A 19,083-nucleotide genomic window follows, 5' to 3' on the forward strand; every position below is an offset into this window, starting at 1 on the left:
AAATGCAATAGTCTTTAAGGTGAAAGCAGGCAATTGCTGAGACAAAAATGTATTACTAGTGTTGTCAATACATTAATATGAAACAAACAAACCTGTATTACAGCACTGACATTTTGAAACCAAAGCCTTTAAATTTTTGATCAAATGTTATTTTTTTCCTTCTTGACAAAAGTATAAATTGAAAATAATTATGTAGACATAACAAAGTCTTCTGCTGTGTTTTGTAATGTGTCAGTTTTGTAATTTAATGGGCCACTCATCTCTCATTCTCTGCACAAGGAAGAGTAAGCAATACATTATAAAAACACTCACTTCCTTGCCTCACTTAACTTCATTTGACTTGAATCATTTCCAGAATAATACATAAAACCAGTGCTTACCACAATTTGTACATGTGTGGTCCCCCTGCAAAATTAACCATCAGGAAACAGCACATTTTCTGAAATTTGAATTTCTTTCTGGAGGACTGAGAACTCATTTCAGGAACAGTGCTGGGCAAGAATGTACTCTTCACTGTGCCAACACATTAAAGAAAATGCTTTTCATGCCATGATCCAGAAATTACCTTCCCCCACAATGCGACGGAACTGGAAAATCAGTAATTCATTTTCTCTAATAGCTCTATGTTTTTTCTTCAAGTTTTCTTCCTTCTGATAGCAAATATTGCATGTTTTCCTGTGATAGAATTTTTGTTTTGAACAGATGTAAAAAAAAGGTAGACAATACTGTTGGAGTTTCCAGCAGGCATTTTATGAGGAGGAATTTTCTCTTTGACTTGACATTGGCATTCAAGATGAGTTCCATTTTTTTCTTCCTAATTAGCTTTTGCAAGACAATTGTGTGTTTGAAACAAACAGAATACTTTCCCTCAGGGCATCAGAAACTTAATCTTTCCAATTTCCTTTCAATAGACATTGAAAACAAAGCAGTGTATTGTAACTCAGTTGGGAATTAAGAACTATGTGATGCAAAAAATGGAAAAAGCACTATGCAAATAAATTTAACATAGATGTCAATAAAAATATAGTAATGAAAAATCCTTTAAGCCACCTTGTTAATACCTGACAGAACTGCCTGTTCACAATAAAGGCTGTCTGTCTTTCAAAGGAAGTTAAGACCCTAAGTTTATACAAAACTGAGGAATTTTATATTCACAACATACTGAGTGATTAACATCAAATCATTTGAAATATCATAAACAATCTGAGGTCTTTCCAGTCACTTTATCCAGCAGTCTTCTTTGTGACTCAAAAGACTTTTTTAAACATTAATAATTCTACAGAGATAATAGTCCCTCACAGAACTCTTTATTTTCCTTATATCTGATATAGAAAAATCAATAACACTAAGCATAAAGTTACAAGATTATGGTGATAAACCACAAGGCTGTTAATGATCTTTTAGATGGAAGTTGCACTCATAAATCTTATCAATAAAAATAATGGTTGGAGCAGTTTTTGGATTCTGATCAACAAGTCTCTAAGAAAATAATTGCAAGTCCTTATTTTAAAATTTTGAAGAATTGAATTGAAAATTATAATCTTTGTGGCATATGGCACTCTACCGTGACAGCCTGCCAGGAAAAGAGGTCTGTGGTATGTTTTTTTAGGATTGCTAAAATTCAGACTTTTATATGTAGTACACAGTAATTTCTACTGCGTCCCATTTATGCTACACACAAGCGTGGTGTGAGCAACAGACATTACAGAACTTCTTAAAGGTGGACAGGAGTCTCATTCCTGTGTAGATTTCAGCTTCAGCTGTGCCTCCTAAACAGGGTTCAGCAAGGTACTTACTGATGTGTAGAGGAAACCTTCTCCATTTAGGGCTATATACAACCCAGTCTTTACACCCTGGATAGCGACAACTCGAAGTCCCACTGGTATAAGGTTGAATAAAGCTGCGAAGAAAAAACATGACCAGATATAAATATGCTACAGTTAATACAATAGTCTAATAAACATCATTAGCAGAAAAGAAAGAAAAACAGTTCCTGTATAATTTTTTATGCTTTTAAAATTAGACTAACTCAGAAAATCGTGCTTCTTTGATTCTGTCAAGTAGCTCTATTTTCCTGAGCATTTTTATGGTTTTCAACTAAAAGGTGCCCTCATTAAAGACTGATGTCAAAGGATCTGTGATTTAAATTTTTTTTTTTTGCTTTTGTGAATGATATATTTGATACAAGCAGTAAGACATTGGTGCCATGTAATGACAGAGGCTTATCATAGTTCATAAAAGCACTAAAATATGTGCTTGATTCAAAATGTGCATAAATGTTATTGAACAGAATACAGAACTTGGAGTAATAATTAGAAAATAATTAGAAAACCACCTAATAATAAATACTCTAGAAATCCTGTGTACCTCTGTAGTAATCCAAACAGCCACAACTTTGATTACTGTCTGAAAAAAAGACCAGTGTGAAGAGTGGGAGTTTACCAGCCTCACCAGAGAAAAACACAAGTTGTATAAGTAGGTGGCATGAACCAGTTCTTCTACAACTTATGCTAGCACACACCTATATTACATTTACTGACTCATGCTAGAAAATTAGATGCAAAGCGCACATCAGTTTTGGAAGAAAAGATCTGGATGAGACAGAGTTTATGCTAAATGTTTTTCCACTGTGGATAAGCCAAGGATTCCCAAGTCTTTGGATGAAAACCAAAAGCACAACCTGTGTATCCAACATATGCACTGGGGACTATGTTTCTAGCAAGTCAGGTGTCAGGAACACAGTAACACCTACAGTGCGTTCCTCAAAATTTAAGAAGGACATTCATAGGTGTGACCAAAAAGTGTACTGGATGAGGCTATCTATAATCAGAAATCCAGAGCTAAAGCCCAAATCAATAGAAAAAGGATCATGTAATTGCAATGGATAAATACATTTCTCAAAGTGTGAAAATTCCTGTTTGGGCAAAGGACAAAACTCCATCCAGTTTCTTTATGATGAATATGATCAAGTCTTTACAACTGAGAAAAAAAAACATGGGTAGACTACTAGAAATATAGGCATGTATAAAAAAATATACACCTTTCCTTCAGCATTGTCATGCAGAAAAAGAATGTGTAACATCAGAAAATTTTAGGAATACACAAAGCCAATATAAAGCTAGGAATTGTAGTAGAGTTCTTCCTAGAGCGGTAGAAAGAAAAAGATATTGAAAAGAGCTCTAGAAGAACTGAAAACAACTTAGCAGGTTTACAAAGAAAATAAAAGAAGACAAGAATAAACAGAAATGAATAGCATTTTAATTTCTGTCATTTCCAAAATTCTCCATTATGCTAGGATATTACAGTGCTGTTTACTAAAAAAAAATATTTGGTACAGATAAGGTTCCCTCTCTAATAAATGTAAAACAGTGAAATATGGCACTCACAGAAAATATATCCTAAGAGTATATAGGCTAAAGACTGCATGGCTTGAGGGCTTTTAGTTCAATGTAATTTGGAAGTCAATAATTAGTTATGAATTCCTCATTATCCATTCATTTCATTATCTTTAAATGAAACAATGTCAAAACCAGCAAAATCACTGTTGTGGGTTGTGGATGGGGAGTCTGTCACAGCAAAGCAAAGTATCAGATGGCAATTGAGTTTGGATTTTTTCCTAGAAGTAAAGAAATTGCAGGAGCAAACCATGCTAAAGGGACTGGAGAAACAACTGAAGGGACACAAGGAAGGAAAAACAAACAATACTTATATAAAGAAAAGTGGTGAACACAAAAGACAAGTCAGCCACGAGAAGTAAGTCAGCTAATGAAAAATAACTTGTACTCATAGTGGTTCAGTCAAAAATTCTGAAATGTAGATATTATTTACCATATTAGCAATAAAATTAAAGCACCAAAGCTAGAAAAAAAAAAAATCCAACCACCACTGAACAGGAATTACAGGCCTGTAACACATCAGTGTTTTGTGCAGACTGTAAAGTTACTGAAGTGGCTTATAGTTGCTGGTAAATTCAGAAAGAACTGTGGAAGGCATGTAATGCATCTTTTACTGCCACCAAATTTTAATTGGAGATTTTCAGAGATCCTGTAATTAGTCTAAACCCTTCGAATTTGAGTGTGACCTGAAATGCTGCAATTCTGCACAGTCAGGATATTCAGTAAGCTTCACAGAATCCTTCAGACTTGAGGGAAACTAGGGAAGCCAGTCTACATTCAGCTATTGATTGACAAATGTTCAGCAATGTGTTTCATACTGGGGACAGCAAAACATGCACCATTACGGCACAGCATGTGGTTTTAATGCACTTGGAAGCAGGCCAAAAGAAATTTGATTGCCTCCAGAACCTGACTGGGCAGTACTCTTCACCGAGCAAGACTTTTGTGTTCAATTACGCATTTCAAAATTTCCTAGGATTCCCCTGTGCTATATCTCACTCTAGTATCAACTTGCTCTGAGAAAAGCAGAAAGCCTTCTAGAGTCTGCTGGCATTCTAGTTCTGCGCAGCCAAACATATGTTTTTATCTGAGGGGGTTGCTAAAAAGAGCCATGTCCCCTGCTTCCTTCTCTCTTTAAGAAAATTATATGAAACCAAAACCTGGGGAGTGAGGTCCCTGAATGCTTTTACATGCCTAAAACCAGTTCAGTGAGTCCACAGATGAGTTGAGAAGGGGGACACCCTCCAAAAGCCCAGGAAGCACAGCAGTGCCTGGTGCTCAGTGTTCCCATGCTGCACGTTTAATCAGAAAGCCTGAAAATTCCAAATATAAGTAGAATGTGGGAACATCAGGGAAGACAAGGGAACTGATTGGCAAAAATGGTGCAAGCAAAACCCTTTGTCCTTGTCAGTGCTAAAACTGCACACTCCCTTAGCTTTGCTTTGTATCCTATCTAAACCACAGCTATAAAGCATTTGGGTTCTCTGCCTTTTCCTAAGGCAAGAGAAGAGGCCTTTTCCTGCAAGCCTACTCCCACCACAAAAAAGATCAGAAAATGGGAGCGGGGACAATTAGCAGGAACAACTGGCATGATAAAAGGTTATTTGTTTAGGTTTCATGGAGGAGACTTGCAGGAACTCCAAATTTGAATTGGATTCTAATCCTCAAAAAGTTTTAGCAAAAGTTTGAGTCCACTTTTTTTTATAAGCAATCACTCCTTTCTTGAACAAAACACAAAACCACCATATAACTTTTTCCTTCTTTTATGTTATACCAACACAGTCCATTAACTTGAAATCTGAAATGCCTGAAATCAGATATTTCCATATAGTTGTGAAAGTCTATTTAGGTACAACTGACATGTAGCTACAAGAAAATTGCTATTACAGATCACTGTTTTTCTCAAGATTCTTGCTACAGACCAACTGCTTAAAAGTTCTGAACTTGCAGCCTCTTCTGCACGCACACTGCCCTCGTGTCAGTTAACAAAACTTTCCACAGTACCAAATCTCCAATCAGATCAGGACAACTACTTCAATTTATTTTCATCTGCGGGCCCACAGGCAAAAATGACAACTCCATAAAAACATCTTTTAGATTGGCAATGACTGCAAGGAGTTTGGTGTTTATAGAGATTTGTCCATCCATTTCTTACGGAGCCAACCAATTCTACCTGTCCAGTCTCACAGAAGACATAATTAAAACTTTTTTGCTAAGTATGACTGAACATTTACCTGTCAGACTAAGATCATCCCAGTGGGAGAAACAGGCTTACCTAATTCCCACAGGTGGTGTAAATAGATGAGTAAATGCCTGTATAATTCTTTGAAGACAAACTTCAGTAAAAACCAGTGCAAGCATCAGGCTGCAGATATTTCAGGGCAGTAATCCAAAATTAACATTCATTAATCCAAATTTAACAGCACTGCAGGTGTTTTTTCCTAATCTTTATGTGCTTTATTTCTGTCTAATTATCTCCTTTACCTTACAAGGGTGTTGTAAAGGTTATTTTATGAGTACTTTCAAACCAAATTATGATAGTGGTAGGCATTTTATAAAGACATTAAAAAGTTAATACTTCCGCATTCAATTTGGAAGATATAAATAGAAGTATGCATGAAAAGATTAAAATAAAGGAATGTTAAATGGTTGCAGGATTTCTTAAAGAGCAACTCTACCAGGCACCAAGCACCACAAAGGAAGTAAAACGTGTTGCAGCATAATAAAAGATGTGCACAGCAGAGCCAAGTAACATTTTCTTGGATAATGTTCACTTTTTCATTATCAGTTTATGAAATAAGACCACCAATAGGTAATGCTCTTTTAATCAGAGAATATGATAAACATGTTATAAACACAACTGTAATTTCATAAGGGGTACAAATTGCAACATTTGAGTGTTACAATCAGGTCTGTCATCTATAAAGGAAAGTATCATCATTTACACTGCATTTTTTCAGTGGTTGTTGGCTGAGATATACTACAGGTGAATTAAAACAAGCTGTAGAACTGAAAGATTCAGGGTTTCAATCTCAGAAATTAAAAAGTTGGAATTGTCTGTTTCTCAAATTAATTAGTCTTCCTACTAAACCTGCCCTTCATTCATGAGTCAAAACTTTGAAGACCAAAGCCTAAAGATGAGCTGGTTTAGGTGGGGAGGATAGGAGGAGAATGTCATGCTAGTTACTACAAGCACATATGGAAAGCATTTCTATCTCTTTGTGATTTCTGTGCAGGAGCTTGTTTTTCCTAATTAATAATTATGAGGCCAGTGAAGCAAGCTGCATTTCCACCTGTGAAGTTCAGGAACATTAGAGTGAGTGTGATAGCTACACTGAGTAGGACCTCAGTATGAAAGCTTAATGACCACAGTCACTCCTGCCTTTGCTACAAGCAAGACACAAAAGCAAACCAGAAACTGAAAGGTACTAGAGAAATTAAATTAAAAAAAAATAGCTAAAAACAAGATATCACTGAGACTGGGGCAAAAAGAAATACAGACTGTACACACAAGATTGTGTGGCTAACAGCCTTAATTTGGGAAGGTTATTTAAGGAAACTCAGCACCATTAGCCAATGGTGCATTGATTACCATTGTTTCATGAAACATCGTTATCTTGGAAAAGTTACAAAACAAAATTACAACAATGGACTGAAACCTGTTGGTCGGTTTCGGTTGGGTTCTAATATCATGGCCATCAACATGAGCAGATGAAAGTACATTCATGCAATTGCACATCACGTCTTCCTCCCTATTTCATGCAAGTTTTTTGCACACAGTGATACACTAAAAATGCTGTCATCTCTCTCTGCAGTCTCTAGCCTATACCCAAACTGGGACAATGAGTAGCTGATTAAAACAGCTGGTACAACTCATTTTGATTTCAGATAGAAGCAAATCTTAATCTTAGTTTGAGCTACCTTTCTGTAACACTGTGACTCCAAAAGTGTGTAAAGTTATGTTTACTGATATACATGAAAAATGAGTACAAAATGATATAAGCACTTGAGGGAATTTTAACTTCAAGTACTTCTCTAACTGCTTGACACAGAATACATGGCAACAGCACAAAAAGTAGCAGCTTTTTGAATAAAAAAGCCTATAACTAGGCTTCAAACAGTTTCCTTGCTGAAGACAAAAGACATCTTTTTTCCTTTCCCTCACTCCTCACTCCCTCTGGCTTCTCTGACACCCAGTTACTCAGTGGGCTCTCTTCAGGGACAGTGAATATTGCAGCAGACAGGTGGAAGCCTGGCAGAGATGCACACCCTTTGGCAGTCTATATTTCCTTTTTTTTTTTTTCTAAATGGAAGTCATTGTCACTATCCAGGTAAGTATTCTATCTGTCCTATGGACAGCTGATACGTGTCCATCCCTTCACCCACTGGGCACATTAAATGGGAAGCCTGCAAGCAACACAGTCAGAAGCAGGATTTTCTCCCTTGGGCAGCTGCCAAAAGTTATTCACTTGTAAGGCTCAGACAGAAATTATCATGCTAAGGAGCTCAAAAAATAAAATATCAAAACACATGAAATTCTATCCATTAGAAAATTATTGTTTTAAAGTGAAAGAGGGAAGGAAAAACAAAATATGCCACAATTAAAGAAAAAGCAGTAGGAAAAAAAAAGTTCAATAGAAAATGAAAGGCAACAAAATGGAAAAGGAAAAAACTAAGACTGGCAGCACAAGAGAAACAAACACATATTCATACAAGAATGAATATACCAAATAGGTAAATATTTTCAGCTCTTCATATAGTGTTAATACATATATGCAAACAAAATTTCAGATGCAGACAGTAGGCCTTCCTGGCAAACATATTAATTTCGCATTCTTCTGTTCTAAACTGTCTTTACAAAAAATATTGGAAAACTGGAGTAGTTAAGAAAAAATTAATCCCACCAGTTAAAGACAGAAAAAAAGTGCCTTTGTGGGAAAAAACCTCCACAACTTTTTAGCCAAAAATAATTTTGGAGTAAAGCAAATTATCTAACAATATTTATGCAAAATACACAATACTTCTATACGGTATTTGGTTGAGTTTGGAGAAGTTCAACATTTCAGAATACTTATAATATAGAATATCCATTCCACATTTTGGAAAAAGAAGAATAAGGGAGATGGGCAGAGAGCTGGAAAATCAGAAATGCACAGAAGAGGGGAAAGAGTGAAAAACAAAAAAAAGAGAATGATTTGTGAAGCTGACAACTTCAAAAAGAGAAAAGTAAGGCACTGTGGTTTAGCTTCGGAAAGACTCCACATCCATAGAGATCTAAGAGTTAAAAAACCTCTCAGAAATAACAATAAAACATTACAAAATTGTCGCAGTCATACACACCTTCTCGCTGAAGCTGAAAATAAGAGAGTTGGGCAGAGGGAGAGAGATCTGCACTTATACCCTAGGCTCTTAGAACTCATCTAGGCAAAGCTCCTATAAAAAGTGAGAGTAATCTTGTCTTGTTTCAGGTCTTAGTATGTACTCCAGTACTGAAGTGGGCATGAGAGATGGACACATGGAGGGAAGAAAAGAAACAAGGATGGGGGTGGGACACAGAGGGCATGGAAGGGGAACAAAACCACTTGGAAAGCAAGCAGACAGATACACATAAAAATATATTAAACAATTTTTCTCAATTAAAAAACCCTCCAAAACAAACAATAAAAGATGATCATGCTATCTGCTGATGAAAGGTGTTATAAATGCCAGCTGTGCATCAATTAAAACAGGGACTTTACCAATGTAACGCAGAAACCTCAAATACCTTAATTTCTGCAGCCTAATTTCAACATTTTTAAGCAAACTAAGGGGTTGTTTATGTATGCATAATAAGAAGATAAATCTTGTGCATTAAAAGTGCTTAAAATTCAAGATGACACAGAAATGTAACTCAAATATGTCATGATAATTAAAATAAACAAAATACAAATCAACTTTTTCTGCAGTAAGAATAGGTTTGTTTAATTACCATTTGCAGCTGAAGTTATCAAACATATATATATATATATATATATATATACATATGCTCATTGAATGTAGCAGTATCATAGGAAAAGCATACCAAAGCAGCAACCCACACGGCCTTTCGAGACCGCTTTTGTTTAGAATATTTTTTAAAACTGCCACTTTTGCCATCTCTACAGTGGCAAAAAAATCTCTTAACATCATTGGAATTCTGGCTGGCGTAGGATTTTTAGCCCCAAAATTTTTAGTACCTTCAGCAAGGTAATTTAGCTTGTGTTTTATGAAGGTCTTTGATAGTTTAGCATACATTTACTTGCTTGTAAATTCAGATTTTTCTGGGAAATTTAGTTTCCATGTCTTGCTCTTTGTTATTTATTGGAAAATAAGAAATTTTTGTTAGATAAAGAGTTTTTCTTTAAAAAATATTTTAATATAATATTACCACTTTTATAAAATTACCAGAAGACATTAATTGGCCTAAATATCTCCCTCCTAAGGTCCATGAGCACTTACGCCTTCCCCTTCAGAGGCAACACATTTAGGCCAATGTCTTGCACGAGCCATGCTGGTGGTCACCATGTTTCGGAGGGACAGAACCCTCCTCCTTGGGACAAAACACATTCAGAAACCCTCCAAAGGCAGGCAGGCAGGCAGGCAGGCATTAACACGGTGCCTGTGCATACACATTCGAGCGATGCGGTCTGCGTGTGCGATTAAGACATTCCCCTGGGTCAGTCACTTACTAGAATTACTGCTGTCATCCTTGGTTCCATCGAGACTTCCATCGGGGTGCATTTGCAAGTAGTAGCCTTGCCTGCAATATAACCTGGTCACTATACCCTTGAGCTGGGGATCTGAAAGACAAACATATTTTGTCACTAGCCTCAAAACTTTTTCCAAGAGTTATCCCTACTTCTCTCACTGTAGGAGGATGTTTGGTGAAGCAGCAATGCTGTCTTAAAAGTAAGTACTACAACAGGATGTGTGCTGATGGAGATGGAGAAAAATCTCTCTGCAGAGTGTTGTTAGGTCAGTTCTATGTCCTGTTCTCTACCTCCAAAATCCTTCATTATAATTAACAGGCAAAACAGAGAAAAAAAGAACACCCAAAATACCCACAGTCATAAGCTTAAACCATATTAAGCCCTGCAAAAAATTGTAGACTTCAGCAACAAGTATAGCCCATTACAGAAACTAACAAAACATTTGAAAAACCCTACTAGTTTCATATATGTTAGCAACTTACTGTACTGCACATAAGTTTTAAGGAAACTGAGGAAAAGGACTGTTTCCTTTCCTATCAAAAGTGCTGCAATTTGTAACAGTATCATCTGAAGTTCCCAGAATATTTTAACCAAGCTAGAAGCACATCCAACTGGTCTGCCCTCTCCCACCCCCCCAGGGAATAGCATACACAATCAGGGCAAGGCATAACCTTTGTTCAGCAGAGAGAAAAAGCTGAAAAAGCTCTCAGTGAGATAAAGCTATGGGAAATCCAGGTAGCCTGCAACAACGAAGGTTCTCCATTTAATACTCTGCATTTATGAAAACTGCCAAGAATTGGGCAGGGAGTGCCGAGCCACAAACTCTTTGATTCACAGCACAGATGTTGCCTTACCAAACCACAAACTGAGCTGTTACAAAATTGTTTCAGAGAAAGAAGGCATCATATCTTCAAAAAATTCAACAGAACTACCTCCATGTGATATCAGTATTAATATTGTTAAACATTAACTATTAGGCCCAGTTCCAAGCAGCCAGTACATAAATTTGAGAGAACATTGGCATTAAAATGTCTATATCATATCATGCTTAGTTGTGCAATAATGAATTAAATTCATAAATACTTTGATACAGATATATAATAAAATAAACATGTGAACTTCAAAGGAAGACAGTATTTTCATGCAAGCCTGTGGGCAGAATACAAAATTTGTATATAATTGCTCTCACAATTAATCATGCTGGGTTACTTAGAGTATCCTAAGGGGATGTAAAAGCAAACAGTGATAAACAAAACTGCCTCTAAATGGTATGTACTGAAATTGCTGTAGAGGCTCAGTTCTATTATATTATCCTGCAAATGTTTTTATTGAATATCCAAATTACAAATTCATATTCAACAATAAGCCCATGTGAATTAAAAATACAAGTTAAACTGTAAATGTAGTTTAAAAACTGTTACTATAAATAGTAACACTGTAAGACTTCCGAGGCGTGGAAATAAATAATATGGACAATCAAAGATCAACATATAAGCATATGCAACTTAAATTTTGCAAATTTATTTAAACTGAAAATTTTGCTTTCTGTAAATTTTTACATTATCAAAAGTTTGTCGTTATATATGAATACTCAAAAACAAACATTTTTTTTTAATTTAAGCATGTTAAACTGTAATTCATTTGAATATACTGTTTCCATCAATTTCATCAGGTGATTCAAAAGTATTTTTATAATTTAAAAATGAAAATTTTGTTCCTTTTACACAGGCACTATTCCTGTCAATGTATGCTTTCAATGTATACTTCAAATTGACAATTTTAAACATGCTTGCTTAACACTCATTAAAAAGGCATCTTTAAAGACTAAATAAAAGTATAATAAAAGTATTATTAAAACCAGACCTTTAAAAATTATTTACAGGAAAAGAATCAGCATTTTGAAAAACACTTTCTATACCCAAGGAATCATGAATAAATGATTTTTTATCAACATTTTCTTGTGCAAAGATGTTTCATAGGAAGGCAAAGTACAGTCAACTCTCTGTCACCAGCTGTTTACATCTACTACTTCAAGGGAAAAATGTCAAACTTAGAAGTTACTTTCAAAGTTGCTTTTTATACTCATTCTATTCATTTTTCTAAATTGAAAAATTAAATATAGTTTCTAATAATCATTCATTTGTTTTCATCAAATGCATTATTTAAAATTAACCCTGCTTTACCAGCTATCCAAAATTATATCTGAATGAAAGTGAAATGACACATCAATCTTGATGCAAGTCATATTAAGCAATAGTCACAAAGACTACTCCATACAGCTTCAAGGTAAATATCTCCAAGATGAAGCAGACAATCCTGTCAGGCAAGAAGTTTATCTCTTCTCCTTGCAGAAAGATAAATTACCCTTTCATATCCTTTTTGAGACATCTGAGCAGCAAACAGAGAAGAGAAATCTGCTAGTCCCTGTATTTCTGTAGCATTTAATCTACCCTTTGTCTCTTAATAATATTACAGGAACAGTCTTAGCTTCAGATGATTTACAAATGAGTTTCTCAAATTCTTGTTGACCACACTTTTTAAATTTTTTTTTTGCTGTCTGCTAGACAGCAGGAGTGAGCAACAATGCCCAGAAATACCAGCAGAAGACTGGTGCTGCCTGTCCACAGGTGTACTGGGCGTGTCACCTTTTTTAACTCTCACCAGAGTGACAAAGACAGACAGAACAGCATTTATTCTTACCCTTTAACTCCCACACTCGCTTTTATCTTCCTATATGTAAGAGAAAGAAAATGGCAAGAAAATACAGCAAAAAAATAAAGCAGAAACAGGATGAGAGGAGACAACCTCACCAAAGAGCTCCTGGTTCTCATGATTTTATCATAGACATTTTGCTACGAGTTCTCTTTAAGTCCTAGTTGCCAAAGTTAGGTTATTCTGAGAACAATATAATTTATATTTAAACACCTTGATTTTAGGGGAAATTAAACTTAAAAAAGCAAACTTCACCACGCATCAAAAATTATGAAAGTGTTCAACATCTCCTGATGGTTTTTATCAATCTTTTTTTCCACCTTGATTTCTGAGGTTGAACAGTTCAGTATGACATGTCAGCAATGCCCTACGTTAGGAAAAATGATTCTGACTTGTCATTATTAGAGGTTGTCTCTTAAAATTCAAAGCTCTACTGAATGGACAAAGCAACACGTCCTCAAACCTCTCTTTCACAGCAATCTGTGTGACAGCAGCCACTTGCAACCCACTTTTCTTGCTTTTATTCCTTGTCAGTGGTGATGGCAGGATGCATGATTGCAGTTAGCGTGAACACTCTGTCAGTATCTTTTCTGATGTCATCAACAAAGGCTGAGTTTAATTAAGATGTCTTCTCTCTCAAATAGTGGCTACAAAAATGGCTTTGGCATTAACTCATGACAGGCTGAGTGCAGCTCTTGCTCTAGCAGAAATGTGACACTTTATATTTTGAATTGTGAATATTTTCTTTTCACATATAGAATGGCTTTCACGTGTACTTCTCCACTCCAACACACTGTCAAGACAGATGTATTTAGAATCTTTATAGATTTAAAATAAACTAGGGAAAAAACTTATTAAATATGAGTGTTAAAACATAGATGAATTTAAAACACTAAAAGAACAGTGGTGAATATGCCTATTGTATATTTTAAAAATTAGTCCCTTAGCATCCACTGGAGTTTTAATTTTTAGTTTTTACCAGAGTTAAGCTTTTTTTTTTTTTTACTGTCATTATTTATTTCCTCCCTCTTCTGTGCAAAGGCACTAAATAAATGTCTGCAGGCAAGCAAATGCTTAATGGGGGGGTAGTCTCATATCAACTCACATTCTTATGGAGCACTATCCAGTCAGCTACCAGTCTGCCACAAAATGAGTCGCTCAGTGAGCCAAGCAAAAGCCAGTATTTAGAGGAACATTCTGCTCAAATAGCAGAGCGTCGAACTCATGATACCAGCTCCAGGTACTTCATGTTTTACTCGTCCTTTATTCTTTGCACTTCCATCTGGCAGTTTTCACTTGTGGATATTTTAGTACTAAAAGTACCACTCACATTGGTCCAGAAAAAAAAAAAACAGAGCATTTTTTATTTATGGTTTATGGTACTCTGACATGACTTGGCTGTTATGTCTTGCTTGCTGATGTTATGGTCAGCATTTGTTAGCAATCTTCTCCGTCATCTATTAAACTTTATTGAACTATAATAAAACCACATTATAGTCTGTATTAGATTTTTTTAAAAGTCAATCCCCCCAAAATCCTGCAACCACAAAATTCCTTTTGTACCTGGGAAGTAAAATACCCACCCAAAGTCCAGACTGTTTCATCCACTCCAGGCACATCTCCCTGTTATTTTGTAAGGCCTGGGACAAACAAAAAGCCCCTGTTCCTGACTTCTCACACTAGAGTACTCTAAGAGTAGTGTGTGTGTAGGGTGCGTTGGACTGGAATTCTCATCATCTCTCTGGCTGAAATGTCTCTACTTTGTATATTAATTAATTAGCCCCCTGCAGGCAGGTTAGACCCCATCCACTATACCACAGTTCTAGACATCTTCAACCCCTCACCAACTTCTGCACAGAAACTTATTGTTTCCTCAGATTAATGTCTGAATACTTTTTAAAACTTAACAAATGTCTCTGTAGTGCTTAGTACTTTAGAAACTTTCCACTAAGCAATTCAGCGCTGGAAGCAGGGAAAAAGTTCCACATAAAAATTACATTTTCTTTTTTGGATTCTCATTTCAGGTATTTCACTTCCCGCTGTAATGCTTTTCCCAGTTTTCAAAAGTCATCTTCTTCTCAAGTGTACTGCTTCTGCTATATTGCAACAGTACTCAAACAGGTACAGTTGTTACAGATGATCACATTACATTTTGCCTTGTTTATGCCAAGCCTTGCATTGTCATTCCAGCACATAAAAGTGCAGGGTCCTCTGAAATGTGCATTATACAATCGTAACAGCAAGCTTCCTGAAGCAAGTACATTGCCAATGGGGAATTCAAAATACAGAACTTTGTACTTCATTTAAAGGTGATAAAATCCTAAGTATGCATCTAAAACCATCCTTCATTATTAAAGTCTTCAGCTGTTCTAGTGATACAGCTCTTGCATTCAAAAGCTTTATACACTCCTAACTTCTTTATTAGGCTGCCAATCACCTGGTGCCTCAATGTTTCCAAGTTTCTGATAGTTTTTTTACTTTCTCTCATTGTTAACAGGAAATAATAGAATTTAAACATTTATTTTATATGCTAATGCTCTCTCATTTTAATAATATTTTTTCAATATCTCACAATATGCATTAGAAAACTAAACTTTAGTTAAAAACTTAAGAGAAAAATATTTTGAAAGAAGGTTTTGCTCTATTCAGGGCAAAAGGGAAAAGCACATAATGTGAACTCAGAAAAGCAATAGCTTCCATTATTCCCTGTTCCCATAAGTAATAATAGTCCTTGTTCTGAAACGAGGTGCCTTTCTCTTTGCTCACTTATTTTTCCGTTCTCATGATGATTACAGGGCACTCAACTTTGGTGTTTATTTTTAACTCTACTTTTTGTCCGTTTATGTCTCACATCACAAGCTAATCTCCTGCAGAACCCCGCTTTGAGAGCGCGGTTAAGAGACAGAGAGTCCTCCCACGTTCCTGTGCTGCCATTGTCATTGGCACTTCCACAGCATTTATGAAATTTCCTGGTAAACTATGAAAGCAGGCTGGAGTTCTGCAAAATGCTTGCTTTTCTTAAAAGCCCCCTTTGTGCTGGCATCCTTGTCTTTGTGTTGCAAATGTTTTTATGTTAACAGCAAAATGTGCTCCCATTCCATTTGTGGGTGCTGGCATTTTGTCTCTGGGTCTTACAGTGCATTTCAAACTACATAAGCCTTGTTTCTTGCCCTATGACTTTGCTCAAACAAATTTGATCATCAACAGAATCACAGGAACTTGGCTGCTAGCTGGGATCATTTATATCTGCTCAGATTTACAAGTTGATTGGATTTAATAAACTTGTCTGCACGTAACAATTAACAGCCCCCTTTAACAGACAAATTATTTCTGGAGGGTATTTGTTGGAAAGGGAAGAAGATCAGATTTTTCAGAAAACTCTTAGTTACAAAATCAAAATTTTACTTGAGCATGGTATTGAATTTTAGTAAATTCATTTAATAATTTGCATTTCTCTTCCTACTGGACTACACCGTATAAATCTGATGGTTCTGCTCTTGCAATACATGGATTTATTGGAAAATTCTTGCCTAAACACTGTTTCTTTTACTACACTAAAATTCTAAGGTCTCCAATTCCTTAATATCTAAATGATGTCTTAGTTTATGTTATACACAGGAATATTGAGAAGAAGCTGGTCTCGACTGCCAAGCTTTCTTAGATAGCACCAGTCACAGTTTAATATATTTAACTAACAAGCATCATCTTCCACAAATGAAAAAGCCCTATCTCAGCAACTCTATCCATTTTCACAGTTTACTTTGAAACACTAAAATTTTTACTGTCTAAATTCCATGTAAGAGCAGTCTTGCTATTACAGTTTTTGTTTGTTCTTTTCATTTTACATAAGCTTAAAAAAAAACCCAGTATGTCTTACTGAACCTTATTAATGTAGATAAAATAACATTCTAGTATTATGTTTTGGAGGTGTTCCTGCACCTGACCATCTTACCTCTACCTGGCATATTCTTGACTCTAAATTCCAATAGCAAAACATTAACATTGTAAAAAACACTGCTTAATGTTTCTCTTGAAAAGAAAAAAGCATCAAGCTATAGATCCCAGAAATAAGTAATTTGTGTCTTCAATTTGCAATAATCTATTCTTTATTATCTTTCCATGAAAAGCCTTTTTCAAGCACTAAATGTCATTTTGCTCACACTCAAAAAATACCAAAGCACAATACAATAATATGTCAGCTTCTATTACCATTTAAACTATGTACAAAATTTGACTAGTGCACTGCCCCTGGAATCAGTAAATAAATGGGATTTAAGAATGAGTTTTCTCTGAAGCTGTTGAAAGCACAATAGGATGGGCATAGATGACCTTTACATATGTAACTGAATTTATTTCACATAGCACCTAACTCACCAAAGAATGAATTTGATACCTCCCCTTCTAAATAATTTCTGTTTTTAGAAGTCAACATTTAAACACTGCATTTATTTTCACAAGCTTTGCTACTTACCTCCTTGCATGCTGCATTACTAAGCAATGAAATATCTGAAGTCAGCTTCTATTTCTTTCACCAACTGACTTAGAAATAATTTTCAAAGTGCACAAACAGTCCGTTTTACAAGTATTCAAAGCCATCAATATAACTGTTAATGGAGAGAGGATAACAGGATAATTTTAATGCAAAGTATTGAATCCTACATGACATTCCACTGCAGGAAGCTTCCACAGTCCCAAGTGGCAGGGGTCTTTAACTTGTTATTAACTTCATTTAATTCTTGACAGAATACATAAAAGTCCACAAAATTAAGAATATTCCCTCTGCTTAGATATGTAAAATGATCACATCTGAAATATGCTTGTCAAGAACATATTTAGTTTTATGTTCTTGCCAATGGCTCAAAATATTGAAATAATCCATTCACATTACATTCAAGAAATTTTACTTTACTGACTACTCTTAAAATTGAAGGAAAACAGAAGATGCATTGCCAATGAACTGGGACAAAGAAGATTTTTTTCCTAGTTTGGAAGTGAAAATTAGAAAATTAGAAATTGCAAAATATAGAATCATTGACTCATTTAGTTTGGAAAGACCTTTAAGATGTTAAGTCTTACTCTTAAGCCAGCACTGCCAAGTCCACCACCATGTTCCTTAATGCCACATCTATGCATCTTTTATATCCTTCCAGGGATGATGACTCCACCGCTTCCTGGGGCAGCCTGTTTCAATGCTTTCACCCTTCCAGTGAAGAATTTTTTTTTTCTAATATCCAACCTAAACCTTCCCTGGTACAACTTGAGGCCATTTCCTCTCGTGCTGCCACTCATTACCTGGGAGAAGAGGCTGACCCCCATCTGGCTGCAGACTCCTTTCAGGCACTTGTAGAAAGTGATAAGGTCCCCTCTGAGCCTCCTTTTCTCTAGTCTGAACAACCCCTGCTCCTTCAGCCACTCCCTGTAAGATTTTTTCTCATAAGATGTGTCAGAGACACATTGCAGAGCAAAGATTTAATTTTCTTCGACAGCTGAAGAACTTAAAAGCTTTCCTGATTCCAGGTGCAGCAGATTTAAAATATCTTCTAATACAGCAGTCTCATTTTTTACTGCCACCACAGATGGCAGTACTACATTTTATACTTTTTGTACAATTACTACATTTTATAAAATTACAATAATCAAAAGTTGTCATTTCCATGTGACAGTTTGTTGAGTTGAGTAGAATGAGTAGAGATTTGTGCAGGTTTAAATATATAAATCAGAAAAGCAAAAGAAACAGCAATTAGTCTTTTTCAGCAATACTAACAATATAGTGCACAAATGTAAACTCCTGATTAACAAAATAAAAGCATTAAGTAGTAACCAAAGATAAATAAATGTTTCAAATTTTAAAAATTAATTTAAATGAAAATAAAGGTGTTGATAAACCAATTACATTTTAATTTTGTGTTCAATAATGTACAAAAGAAAAGGAATTCTTCTTTGTATCAGACAGGAAAACATTTACTGTGAAAAATTTCGATCAATAAACTGACAACCTTTAAAAAAGTAGAAAAGTAACTTTACTTAGAAGAACACTATGTATATTTATAAATTATTATTTAATCCTCATGCTTTAACATAAATCCATATTGTCAAACCATGTCATTCACCAACACTGTCTGTACAGATTTGTTTACAAGGGCAAAATTTGTTTACAAAGAAATCACATCAAAATGAGATGTCTTAAGAGCAAATTGTATTTCAGTCCTCTCCATGAAGAAGCAATATTACTAGAGATGCAGGAATCC

The 19,083-nt window shown here is 35.4% G+C and overlaps 1 protein-coding gene across 5 annotated transcripts in view; it reads right to left on the reverse strand.

Moving 5' to 3' along the window:
- Positions 1 to 19,083, reverse strand: part of FGF14 (fibroblast growth factor 14) — a 377,260-nt gene that overhangs the window by 81,644 nt on the left and 276,533 nt on the right. For 4 of the 5 annotated variants that reach the window (XM_068182549.1, XM_068182553.1, XM_068182552.1 and 1 more), the window contains 2 exons: positions 10,103 to 10,213; positions 1,797 to 1,900 (listed from right to left, as the gene is read on the reverse strand). In XM_068182549.1, the coding sequence (XP_068038650.1) occupies positions 1,797 to 1,900; positions 10,103 to 10,213 (215 nt within the window). The remainder of the gene's footprint in view (positions 1 to 1,796; positions 1,901 to 10,102; positions 10,214 to 19,083) is intronic. The other variant, XM_068182551.1, reaches the window with a different exon arrangement.

Source organism: Anomalospiza imberbis, chromosome 2 (genome assembly GCF_031753505.1).
Source record: "Anomalospiza imberbis isolate Cuckoo-Finch-1a 21T00152 chromosome 2, ASM3175350v1, whole genome shotgun sequence".
Classification (NCBI taxonomy): domain Eukaryota; kingdom Metazoa; phylum Chordata; class Aves; order Passeriformes; family Viduidae; genus Anomalospiza; species Anomalospiza imberbis.